Source organism: Ranitomeya variabilis, chromosome 2, assembly GCF_051348905.1.
Source record: "Ranitomeya variabilis isolate aRanVar5 chromosome 2, aRanVar5.hap1, whole genome shotgun sequence".
In the NCBI taxonomy this organism is placed as follows: Eukaryota; Metazoa; Chordata; class Amphibia; order Anura; family Dendrobatidae; genus Ranitomeya; species Ranitomeya variabilis.
The window spans coordinates 352696058-352709421 of NC_135233.1; the positions used below are offsets into that span (position 1 = coordinate 352696058).

The 13364-nt window shown below is 42.5% G+C and overlaps 1 protein-coding gene across 1 annotated transcript in view; it reads left to right on the forward strand.

Annotated features, from left to right (window-relative positions):
- LOC143805871 (cytochrome P450 2F2-like) overlaps positions 1-13364 on the forward strand; it is an 84824-nt gene that overhangs the window by 7594 nt on the left and 63866 nt on the right. The window contains exons 2-3 of the mRNA XM_077285602.1: positions 3572-3749; positions 6729-6891. Of these exons, the coding sequence (XP_077141717.1) occupies positions 3573-3749; positions 6729-6891 (340 nt within the window). The 5' untranslated portion in view covers position 3572. The remainder of the gene's footprint in view (positions 1-3571; positions 3750-6728; positions 6892-13364) is intronic.

Below are 13364 nucleotides of genomic sequence, written 5' to 3' on the forward strand. Positions count from 1 at the left end.
TACAATTATTTTTGAAGTTCAAAAATTTAGATCTATCCCCAAAAAACAAATCAGGAATAGGAATTCTAGGCTCAGAAACTGGAGTCTGGACAACATAATCTTGGATACTCTGTACCCTAGCAGCGAGATGATCAGCACGCGCAGACAGACCCTGAACCTCCATCTCAGCACCCAAATTCTAAACCATCCAAAGATCAAGATGAAAAAAAAGGACAAAACAAGCAACACAAAAAAAAAACACTGACTCAGAACCTTTTTTTTTTTTTCCCCTCTTTTGAGAAGCATTTAACACATTGTGGGCCAGCTGTACTGTTATGACCTAATGGGTACGAAGCAGTGCTGAGATGACCTGGTGGGTAAAACCAATCATGTACAAGCTCTGAGAAGGTGGTAACTTTACTGACCGCAAGCCCTACACCTAACACCAACACTAGAAATAGCCGTGGAGCGTTCCTATCTCTGCCTAGACGCCTCTTCACAGCCTAAGAGCTAATAACCCCTGAAGATGGAAACAGAAAACTATCTCGCCTCAGAGAAACCCCCAAAGGAAAGATAACCCCCCACAAATATTGACGGTGAGTGAAGAGGGAAATGATGAACTCAGAAATGAAACTAGATTTTAGCAAAGGAGGCCAAAACTATCTAAATAGACAGAGATAGAAAAGGCTACTGTGCGGTCAGTATTAAAAAACTAAATATCCACGCAGAGTTTACAAAAAATAACCTCCACACCGACTCACGGTGTGGAGGGGCAAATCTGCTACCCCAGAGCTTCCAACTAGCCGCAATAATTCATACTGGCAAGCCGGACAAAAAGACATAACATTAACTTGAACTGAAGGTCATAAGCAGGGAAATACCCCAAAAACTAGCAGACTTATCTTAAGCTGAAATGAACTGGCCAACAGAGCACTTCCAGGAAAGGACTGAGTCCACAGGAGGAACATTGACAGCTGGCATTGACTACAGACAAGAGCCCAGTTAAATAACAAGACCAGGGAACCGATTAGTGAATGCAGCTGCTAAGTTCCACCAGAAACCACCAGAGGGAGCCCAAGAACGGAATTCACAACATAGGATGGCCATTAGGTTTCTGCTTTCTTTTCTGGAACACCATAATATTAGTTTTCTTCTGCTTGATTGGCAGTGCCCATGTGCTGCTGAAGGTCTCTAGGATTTTCAGATAATCTTGGAGGCCTTTCTCAGTTGGTGATAACAACACGAGGTCATCCGCATACAGCAGAAATTTCACCTGGGTGTTATGGAGGGTGAGTCCTGGTGCTGAGGAGCCTGGTGCCCGTTCTTGCATTGAGGTCTCCATAGATGCAAACATTGCCTAGAGTCTGGAAATGGGCAGCTTCAGTCTTTAGGGTCTCAAAGCTGTCTGGGTTGAAGTATGGAGACTCTGAAGGAGCTATGTAAGCTGCGCAGAGGTAGATGTCGGCCCGGGATGTGAGGATGGAGCGGCTTATTCTTATCCAAATGTGGCTGTCTCCTCTCTTCACTGCTCTGATATGTTCATGGAGCTCCTCTTTGTACCAGACTAATATTCCTCCTGAGCTACGGCTCTGTTTGATGTTTTTGTTTTTCAGTTCGGAGACAGATAATTCTCCTGTATCTGGTGGGGACACAGGATTCATTATTTGCCTTAGTCCATGTTTCAAGGAGAATCTGTATATCAATGTCTTTCAGTCTTTAGTTAAATTCTGGGTCGTTTGTCTTGCATCCAAAGGCTGAAGTGTTCAGGCCCTGGATGTTCCAGCTACTGATGATTAGAGTTGACATTGTGTGGCTGTATTCCTTTCAGTGGCTAGTTTTGCATACAGGTTGCAGTTTCCAGTTTGTTGAGCATATTCCGTTTTAGGTCTGTCAGTTGGTGCTCTTTCTACAGGTTTGTGGTTTGTATGAGTTCTTGGCCTGCGGACTCTGTTGAGTACAATGTCTTTAAGTTCTTTGGCAAGAAGGCTGAATCCTACTCTTCCACTCTCTGTCTCTCTCTTTCTGTGTCTCTCTCTGCGTCTCTCTGTCTCTCCTTATCTCTCTTTATCTGTCTTTGTCTCTCTCCTCTCTCTTTCTGTCTCTGTGTGTGCCTCTCTCTGTGTCTTCCTGTCTCTCCCTATCTCTGTCTCTCTCATACGACAACAGTGCTGAGAGAAGAGTCAGATATGACATTTCTGTCTTATTTCTTTTTGTGAAAAATTGACATCTTGTCTGAACATTTCTGGATTGTCAGTTTACTTACTACAGCCTATTGGTGTTTTTTTTAAATGAGTGAAAGAGAGAAATTGTTGGGGAGATTTTTTCAAATAAAGATTTTTTGTGTGTGTTTATTTCTTTTCAGTACTGAATTAGTAATGGGGGTGTCTCTCCATTACTAACCCGTGAGCTTGTTGTCAGCGCCACACCATACCACCACATCACCACAATCCTTGAATCCCGATTGCCAATGCACCAGGGCAATTGGGAAGAGCCAAGGCTAAGTGCCAGAACTGGTGCATCTAATGGATGCGCCATTTCTGGGGCAGTTGATGACTGGTCTTATTAGGCTGCAAAGGGGACAATATCCATGGACCTTCAAACCTATTCATATCATCCTGCAGCTGTCTGCTTTGCCTTACCTGGTTATTAAAATCTATGGAACCCCAAGTCATTTTTTTTAGGATTCACCAATTTTTAAAAACCAGCAAAGGCAAAGCAGATAGCTCCTGGCTGATATTAATAGGCTGAGAAGGTCCATGGATATTGGTCACTTTGCAGCATAATAAGACCAGCTCACAGTTTTATGCTTTCCTTTGGCTAGTTATTACAACTAAGAGGGAACCCACTTTGTTTTCTTAAATTATTTATATATTTTACACTGTCCCTCACTTGATCAGCAACACCACCCGTGATCAGGTGGTTATACAGGCTGGGACACTGGTGGTGTCGGCCAATTATGCCAATGCCAATACTTGCCATGGCTGGGATTACTACGGAAGTGTCCACAGCTTAAAAGCCTGTTGACTGGCTGCATTGCAGTCTTTAAAGAAGCTTTATTAAACATCAGAACTCTGTACAGTAACACGGACTTCTGGGAGAAGTCCGTGTTTTTAGTTCACCACCGAACACTAGAAGTCAAGTATGTACCCCGAACCTTACAGTTCTGGTTCCTTCAACCTTAATGAAAATTAATGATACACTCCCCAGGACTTACCCCGTTCTTCGGGCACTCCATTTGAGGCTAAGAAGTATGGATGAACTCAGCTACTCTACCCCAGCATGTATCTATCTGTTGCCCTTCTGACTGGTTCTGTGAGCACATTTGACATTAGGCATATGACACAAATTATTGTCTCTCTACTTTCTCAAGAGACTAATTATATTGTTGCCTCTCCTGTACTGTCTTGTAATAAAACTTAGTTTCTACTTTTTTGGACCTTGTCTTGTCCCTAAATTAAGATTCTGAAACTAGACAGTTAATGGTCAATGAAAGTGATTCAAGTATTTTATATGGCTGACTTTTTGGATGATTTGGTGCTAACTTGGGTTGGTAATCATATTATACATTCTATATATGAATTTCTGTCCACAGCATGGATTTCTACTCACTGGTTACCGTCCTCTTGGTGATTCTCATAACCAGCGTGTTGTTTAACTATACAAAGCTACTGTTAGAAAAGTCAAAGTTGCCTCCTGGACCAACTCCTCTTCCCATCATCGGCACTCTTCACCTAATGAACCTTGATGATGTTGTGAAGTCCCTCCTGGAGGTGAGTAAAGCCAGAAAGAAAGTGCTGGATAAATAAGAATGAAGGCAGCACTTTTGTTACGATCATATTTAAATCATTTGCATGCCAATGCTGTGTTGTGTGATATTATATGTTGTGTTCACCACTGCTGTGTACCGCGAGCCAACTGGAATATTGATAGATAACTTCACATCTCTACCATTATGTTAGCACTGAAATGTGTGGGGGGTTATGACTGATGTGAGATTGCAAATTTGTCGACAATTGTAGCATACACTGTATGAGTTAAAGGGAATCTGTCAGGTGCTACATGCACCCAAAAGGTGGGCAGCATGTATCAGGACTGGGCTGTATGATCACAGCCATGTATATTTTACTTTCAACCTCTATGGCGTTTCAGAGTGAAGCATACTTTTGATAGCTGGCGGCTTCTTTCCACCCGCTGACAGTTACTCACAAGCCTCTGCTTGGTTGAGCGTATAGGCAGAGGGTTTTCAGTCAGTGTAAGCTGCCGGGGACGAGCTTGTACAACAAGTTACTAGTGATGAGTGAGTATGCTTGTTGCTCGGGTTTTCCTGAGCACGCTCGGGTGACCTCCGAGTATTTGTGGCTGCTCGGAGATTTAGTTTTCATCGCAGCAGCTGAATGATTTACAGCTATTAGACACGCTGAGTACATGTAGGGATTCCCTAGCAACTAGGCAACCCCCACATGTACTCAGCCTGGCTAATAGCTGTAAATCATTCAGCTGCCACGATGAAAATGAAATCTCCGAGTAGTCATAAATACTCGGAGGTCACCGAGCGTGCTCGGGAAAACCTGAGCAACGAGTACTCTCGCTCATCACTACTAGTTACTCATTCGGCTCAGACCTCGAAGGCTAGCAAATGTATGTTTAAAGGTACCTTCACACTGAACAACTTAACAACGATAACGATAGCGATCCGTGACATTGCAGCGTCCTGGATAGCGATATCGTTGTGTTTGACACGCAGCAGCGATCAGGATCCTGCTGTGACATCGTTGGTCGGAGCTAGAAGGCCAGCACCTTATTTCGTCGCTGGATCACCCGCTGACATCGGTGGATCGGTGTGTGTGACGTGGATTCAGCGATGTCTTCACTGGTAACCAGGGTAAACATTGGGTTACTAAGCGCAGGGCCGCGCTTAGTAACCCGATATTTACCCTGGTTACCAGTGTAAATGTAAAAAAAACCAAACACTACATACTTACATTCCGGTGTCTGTCGCGTCCCCCGGCGTCCGCTTCCCTGCATTGTGTCAGCGCTGGCCGGCCGTAAAGCAGAGCACAGCGGTGACGTCACCGCTCTGCTTTAGGGCCGGCGCTTACACAGTGCAGGGAAGCGGACGCCGGGGGACGCGACAGACACCGGAATGTAAGTATGTAGTGTTTTTTTTTTTTTACATTTACACTGGTAACCAGGGTAAACATCGGGTTACTAAGCGCGGCCCTGTGCTTAGTAGCCCGATGTTTACCCTGGTTACCCGGGGACTTTGGCATTGTTGGTCGTTGGAGAGCTGTCTGTGTGACAGCTCTCCAGCGACCACACAACTACGAAACAGCGACGCTGCAGCGATCGGCATCGTTGTCTATATCGCTTAATGTGACAGTACCTTTACTCTGAAACGAGCCCTGGCTTGATAATACCCGGCAGGATACCACTGGTGGTGAAGAGGTGTAAAGTGCTGTGTCCTTTAAGAGTTAATGCACTAATCAGCTGGTCACAAGGCTTGGTCAGGGGGCACATGAAAGCAATTTAAAAACTTATGCCCATGAAACTAGAAATTTGTATTAAATAAAAGTTTTTTTTGTCTTGACCGATATCGTTGTTGCCGCTATACATCACTAGAGTTTTTTTTCTGATTTATCATCTTCTCTTTTAGTTTCTGATATATCATATTTATTACACAATATGCTGAAAAAAGAGAATGGACTGCACCTCCAAAAATCATACATTGATCCAATGCCGCTAAGCAAAAATATATATAACTGGCCATGAAGTTGTTAGTTTAACATTCTGATCAGACTGTATGAAGCCCGCTACCACATCACGGCGAATCTCTCAGTGGATCCTAACTTTTATTACCTTAAAGGAGCGGCGTCGTGCGGTAACCCCTGCTGCAGCGGGAATGCACCGCCCCACAAGCACAAACCCAGAGCAACACTGGCTGCCACACATCACCAACACCAAATGAAAGAAGCATTAAAACTCATCTTCCTCAAAGTCTCAAATAAGAGCAAAAATAGGCAAGACTCTCTCCAGCTTTTTAAAATCATCTGTGCCAAATGGGAGGAGTGTACAACCGGAAAAAAAAGAACAGATCATACTATAAGCTGAAAAAAGATAATGGAAATCTTTTTTCTGCAGTTCTGGCAATTCCATTGTTGCGCCCTCTTGTTTTTGTTTTACTTAGACCCACTCTCCTCCCATTTAACCCAGGTGTTTTTAAATTAGCAGGAGACTGCAGGAGGGGTTTTGCCTATTTTTGCTCTCAGTCCAACAGTCTGAGAACACGTGGAAGGTGAGGTTTTTACACCAATTCACCTGGTGATTGGTGCTCTGTGGTGACCATTGCTGCTGCGGTGTTGTGTCAGCCGGGCGGTGCGACCTGGGGTCATGAGGACTCACTGTTGCAGCATGGATTCTATGAGATCCCCAGGCCGCCTGCCCTGCTGGTGCACTGTTGCTGTGATGGTGGTTGACATCATATGCCTGACTCTTCTCCACACATATTTATTTAGATTTTTGCCCATTGCATTTTCTCTCTTAATGAAAGTATGTAAACTCAATGTATTGTTTTTCTTTTCAAGATGCAATATATATCCCTTGAGGATATGAAGCTTTCCCACTGTTCAAGTACTGCTCCTTAAGAACCATTGACCTACTCAATAGAATTGTTTTTGGCCACCTATGGAACATTATAAAAGTATAGTTTCAAATCGTAGCTTGTCATGTTGAATGTCTCTGTTTTCTCCTAGTTGTCAAAGAAATATGGTGACATATTTACAGTATATGAGGGGACCCAACCAGTTATCATTCTTTGTAGTTATAAAGCCCTCAAAGAAACTTTCATTGACAAAGCAGAAGAGTTCAGTGGTCGAGGCTATTATGCTTCGTTCTATGATTTTACCAAAGGAGATGGTGAGTATTTAGTCAGGGGAAGTTTACTCTTCTTTGATGTCTGTGTATTATTCATTGGCTTTTTCTACATACTTGTTGGCTGTTTGGCTACTTTTATTCTTATTATGGTTCCAGTAGAATAAAATTGGAATATTGATGGATCTAGACCAATAATCTACATTTGGAGGGCCTACTTTGAACAATATCACTGACAAGCTGTTACCACATTGTCCTACTCAGTTTCATGGTAACATCACAACAGGGGAAAATTGGTTTTACCCCATTCTAAAATGAATCAATAGGCTCTTCATGTAATTCAAATACTTAATGTGTCTGTTTGTAATGGTTGCACGGGTCAAGATGTGATGCTGCAACCTCAGACATCAATGTAACGGGTTCCTTTGGGTGCATGTGTTATGGTTTGACTCCGGCATTCTTCACTCAAGCCACATACTAAAAAAGGTACAGGAACCTCCAGCTTATGCAGTAGACAAAGGCTCAGTCTATTTTATATAAGTAAAATAGTTTTTACTGATATAACATAGATGCACTTGGTGGCAGGTACAAATCTTAGTATCAAAATCTTCATCTGTTTTGCACAGAGACACAGGCATATTGGCTTTTCAAATACACGGCATAAACAACTTGGACTTCCCATGTCCATATTAACTTCTTTCTTGTGCTATATTCCACTTTTCTAGTAGTACCTGTGTCCAGGGCTGGTTTTAGGCAAAGTGGGGCCCTAGGCAAAAGTTTAAAATGGGGCCCCAAATGCTAACATATTGCACCAACAGAAACATTTTGGTTGTAGCTACATGCGCTGATTTCAGGCCACTAAACGAGCGTGATCAACAATATTGAAGTCATTCGCCGCTTGTTTCCAGCCTCTTTACACTGGCTGGGGACAGAATGATCACTAGTAAATCAATCTGTCCCCATACAGTATCATCTTAGCAGAATATCTGCAGTTTTAACTGGGCGATGTGCTGATGAGAACAATGATTTTTGTTCCGGCATATACTGTACATACATACACCGTACATACACACAGATACATACACCGTACATACACAGACATACACCTTACATGCATACACACATACAGTTATATACACAGATAGTATACACATACCGTACATTCATATACCATACATACACACAAATACACATACATACACCGTACGTACACACAGATACACATACAAATACAGTATATGCAAACACATACATATACCATACATACACACAGATACACATACATATACCATCATACATACACATACCGTACATACACACATGCATATACCGTACATTCACACAAATGCCGTACACACATATACCGTACATACACACAGATACACACACATATACCGTACATACACAGATACAGTTATATACATATAGTACACACATACCGTACATACATATAAAATACACCCAAATGCACATACCGTACATACATACATATACCGTACATGCATACACACACATATACCGAACACACAGATACACATACACGTACCGTACATACACACATACAGTATATACACATACCGTACACACATATACATACACATATACTGTATGTACATGCACATAAACATACATATATACCATATATCCATACAAATTTATTTCACATACACAGATACACACATACTGTACATGCATACACACATAGCCATACAAATATACCATACATACACACATATACTGTACATACACAGATACACACACAGATAGAAACATAAACATAGAGACACACAGATGCACACACACATATACAAGCATATACATACATACATACTAATCTTGTATAGGTGATCAGATGAGCCCTGCAGGTCAGTTCAGCTGGAGAAGGCTGCAGACCCCACTGTGGGGGATGGGGCACAGAGCAGACAGCACCTGATGATAAATTCCCAGTAAGGGAGGAAAAGACTCAAATTCAAAAAGTTCCATGACTAAAATTATAAAGAGATAAGTTATAAAGAGCACTATAACTGCACATTACTTTTCAGGTCACTTCACAGCATACATTTTGCTGCCGTGCTGTCCCCTGCAGTGAGCTCCTCCCCCATCTCTTCTCTGTGAGGAGACGCTGCAGCCTGCTCTGAACAGAACAGTGGAGGGAGCAGAAGACCCCCTGTAAGTCCTGCTCTTCCTCCACTGCTGTCCATATGTGCTGTGCTGCCCTGGGGCCCCTGACTGTAGGCGAGTACTCACCATTGGGACGCTCCATGCAGCAGGACAGACGGCAGCCAGTGAGCGCTCTCCTCAGTCTGGTCACTGTGAGGTATGGAAAGCGTTCATTGGCCAGCGTCTCTCCCTGCATGACACGCCCCCTTTTTGATCTCCTGCACTTCGCGCCCCGCTCTCTCCCCGACACTCGGTGTTCCATGATTACAGGAGGGAGTGAGAGGGGCCCGATCCTACATGATACCGGGCCTGCCTGCAGGGGCCCCCCTCCACCTCTGGACCCTGGAGCAGTGACATCAACAGTATGTCTGCCCCTGGCTGGGGGCCCCTAGGGCAGCGGGGGCCCCAGGCAGCTGCCTAGTCTGCCTGCCCCTAACGCCGGCCCTGCCTGTGTCCCTGCCAGGTTGGCCTAGTGTTATTTCTCTGATTCCAGGACCTGCTTACATGGTGCTGCTTCAGCCTCACTCCTTCCTGGCTACCTTGATCACCTTAACCCACAGAACTATTTCTGGCTTAGGCAGTACTCACTACAGTTGCCTCCATCCTGTAAGACTCACTCCTGAGTGCCAAGGATTTTCTGGCTTGATTTCTGCCACTTGATCTAGTTAATTACTTCAAAACTTGGTACTCCAGCAATCTTCCTTTAACACACATCTTAGTAAGGGGCCTATATCTTTCTATCTCAGAACTATTCTCTCTGTACCAGAGAGTCCAAGAATAGGGACATTCTACATGCGTCCCAAAATCCACAAATCTGGAAATCCAGGAAGACCAATTATTTCATGTGTGGGCACTCTTACTGAGCAGGTATCTGGATGGGTAGAGGGTATTCTTAAACCCCGGGTAAAGGATACACCCAGCTACATTCAGAACACAACTGACCTATTGAACAAACTATCAGCAATAGGTCTCTACCAGAAGGAACTATCCTGGGCACCATGAATATGGAATCTTTGTACTCTAATATCCCACACCAGGATAGATTAAATGTCTGCAAATTATTCATGGAAAACACAGGGACTGATGCTGATTCTGTGATAAAACTTATAAAATTCATCCTCACCCGCAAGTACTTTGAATTTAAGATAAGATGATATATCTAGAGGAGACAGGTACAGCAATGGGAAGTAAAATGGCTCCACAATATGCAAATCTTTTCTTGGTAAAGCATGAAAGCAACATTTTTTTTATAAATTCTTTATTTAAAGTATTTTTTAACAAACAATGAAAACAAAAAAAATAACATCTTTTGTGACATAAAATATAGGTTACTATTTGCATAACCAGTTGTTATTTTCAGAGAATCACAAAGTCATTTAACTATAATAGGAAGTGCATGGTAAAGGGAGTGGAGGTGAAAACTTAGGGAGAATTGGGGGATGGGAACAAGGGAAAGAAGGGTAGATAAATGGTTCTGAGGTGAGTGTCCTGCTCAGAATGATGATGTTGATTAAGTAGTTAGAAAGTTCAGTCTTTCAAATGTGGGTATAAACATTCGGTTTTGAGATAGACATGAAGAAGTGATATAATTGTAAAGAGGTATGTTTTAAGGAGTATAGATTGTTTCTCCTGGAGGTTTCTCTGATGTATTTAACCACAGGGTCCAGGAGTTAATAATTTTTGAGTTTATGGAGTTGGATAGTCTAAGCTTTCCATATATGCCTGTTTGCTTTGTTTCTTTTAACCATTCTTTACATGTAGGGGCTTCAACATCTTTCCAATGCCGTGCAATGGTAATTTTAGCTGCATTGATCAAATGAGCTATCAGCAATTTTCTGTTTAGGTACATATTGGTATACAGTCATATGAAAAAGTTTGGGCACCCCTATTAATCTTAAGCTTAATGTTTTATAAAAAATTTTTTTTTGCAACAGCTATTTCAGTTTCATATATCTATTAACTGTTGGACACAGTAATGTTTCTGCCTTGAAATGAGGTTTATTGTACTAACAGAAAATGTGCAATCTGCATTCAAACAAAATTTGACAGGTGCATAAGTATGGGCACCCTTATCATTTTCTTGTTTTAAATACTCCTACCTACTTTTTACTGACTTGCTAAAGCACTTTTTTTGGTTTTGTATCCTCATTGAGCTTTGAACTTCATAGCCAGGTGTATGCAATCATGAGAAAAGCTACTTAAAGTGGCCACTTGCAAGTTGTTCTCCTGTTTGAATCTCCTCTGAAGAGTGGCATCATGGGCTCCTCAAAGCAACTGTCAAATGATCTGAAAACAAAGATTATTCAACATAGTTGTTCAGGGGAAGGATACAAAAAGCTGTCTCAGAGATTTAACGTGTCAATTTCCACTGTGAGGAACATAGTAAGGAAATGGAAGAACACAGGTACAGTTCTTGTTAAAGCCAGAAGTGGCAGGCCAAGAAAAACATCATAAAGGCAGAGAAGAATACTGGTGAGATCAGTCAAGGACAATGCTCAGACCACCTCCAGAGAGCTGCAGCATCAACTTGCTGCAGATGGTGTCACTGTGCATCGGTCAACTATACAACGCACTTTGCACAAGGAGAAGCTGTATGGGAGAGTGATGCGAAAGAAGCCATTTCTGCAAGCACGCCACAAACAGAGTCGGCTGAGGTATGCAAAAGCACATTTGAAGAAGCTAATTTCTTTTTGGAAGAAGGTCCTGTGGACTCATGAAACCAAGATTGAGTTGTTTGGTAATACAAAAAGGCGTTATGCATGGCGGCAAAAAACACAGTGCGTTGTATAGTTGACCGATGCACAGTGACACCATCTGCAGCAAGTTGATGCTGCAGCTCTCTGGAGATGGTCTGAGGATTGTCCTTGACTGATCTCACCATTCTTCTTCTCTGCCTTTCTGATGTTTATCTTGGCCTGCCACTTTTGGCCTTAACAAGAACTGTACCTGTGTTCTTCCATTTCCTTACTATGTTCCTCACAGTGGAAATTGACAGGTTAAACCTCTGAGACAGCTTTTTGTATCCTTCCCCTGAACAACTATGTTGAATAATCTTTGTTTTCAGATCATTTGACAGTTGTTTTGAGGAGCCCATGATGCCACTCTTCAGAGGAGATTCAAACAAAACAAAACAAAGTCTTGGAATATCGTCTGTTTGGGTTACATTTTTGTTGATTTTGATTATTATATTTCCATTATCTTTTGTGTTTGTGAAAAGTTTAAGGATTGGTGGGATTGGTAGTGAAGTGGAAATGTCTGGAAGATTAAAGGGAACCTGTCACCCCCAAAATCAAAGGTGAGCTAAGCCCACTGGCATCAGGGGCTTATCTACAGCATTCTGTAGATAAGCCCACGCTGTATCCTGAAAATTGAGAAAAAGAAGTTAGATTATACTCCCATGGAGGGCGGTCTGTTGTGAATTTGGATTCTGGGCTCCCCCGGTGGCCGCTTGTGGAATTGGACTTGTCATCCTCTTTCCTGTTTCACCTGGTTCCATCAGTAGTGGGTGTCGCTATTTAAGCTCATTTCTCTGGTGGTTTCTTGCCGGTCAACAATGTTATCTGATGCCTCTCAGTGCTTGTTCCTGCTTCTAGACAACTACTAGATAAGTTGGACTTTTGTCCATGTTTTGTTTTGCCTATTTGTTCCAGTTCACAGCTGAAGTTTTGTTACTGTGTCTGGAAAGCTCTCGTTGATCAGGGATTGCTACTCTGGCGTTATGAGTTAATGCCAGAGTTTAAGGTAATCTCTGGATGGTGTTTTGTTAGTGTTTTTCTGCTGACCATGAAAGTATACTATCTGTCTTCTGCTATCTAGTAAGCGGACCTCAAATTTGCTAAGACTATTTTCCTGCTGCGTTTGTTGTTTCATCTGAACTCACCGTCATTATATGTGGGGGGCTACTGTCTTCTTTGGAATATTTCTCTAGAGGTGAGCCAGGTCTTATATTTCCCTCTGCTAGCTATTTAGGTCTTAGGCCAGAGCTGGGCATCTAGCGATAAATAGGAAATGCTACCTGGCTATTTCTAGTTGCGCGGCAGGCTTAGTTCATGGTCAGTATAGTTCCATCTTCCGAGAGCTTGTCCCTCTATAGGCTTGCTATGATCTCTGCCTGCAGAGATCATGACAGTTTGACCGGCCAATAAAGTGTTAAAGACCCAGGTTGAGAAAGGAGAGTTATAAGAAGTCTGCTGGAATTTTTTTTTTTTTTTTTTTTCCTCCAGTCTGCCTTGCTGCAGTCTTTTTTCTCTCTCTCCTCCTAATCTCTGTATGGCTCTGTGTGCACCTGACAATAATGGATTTCCAGAGTGTAACTGCGGGTTTGAATAATCTCATCACGAAAGTACAAAATTTACAAG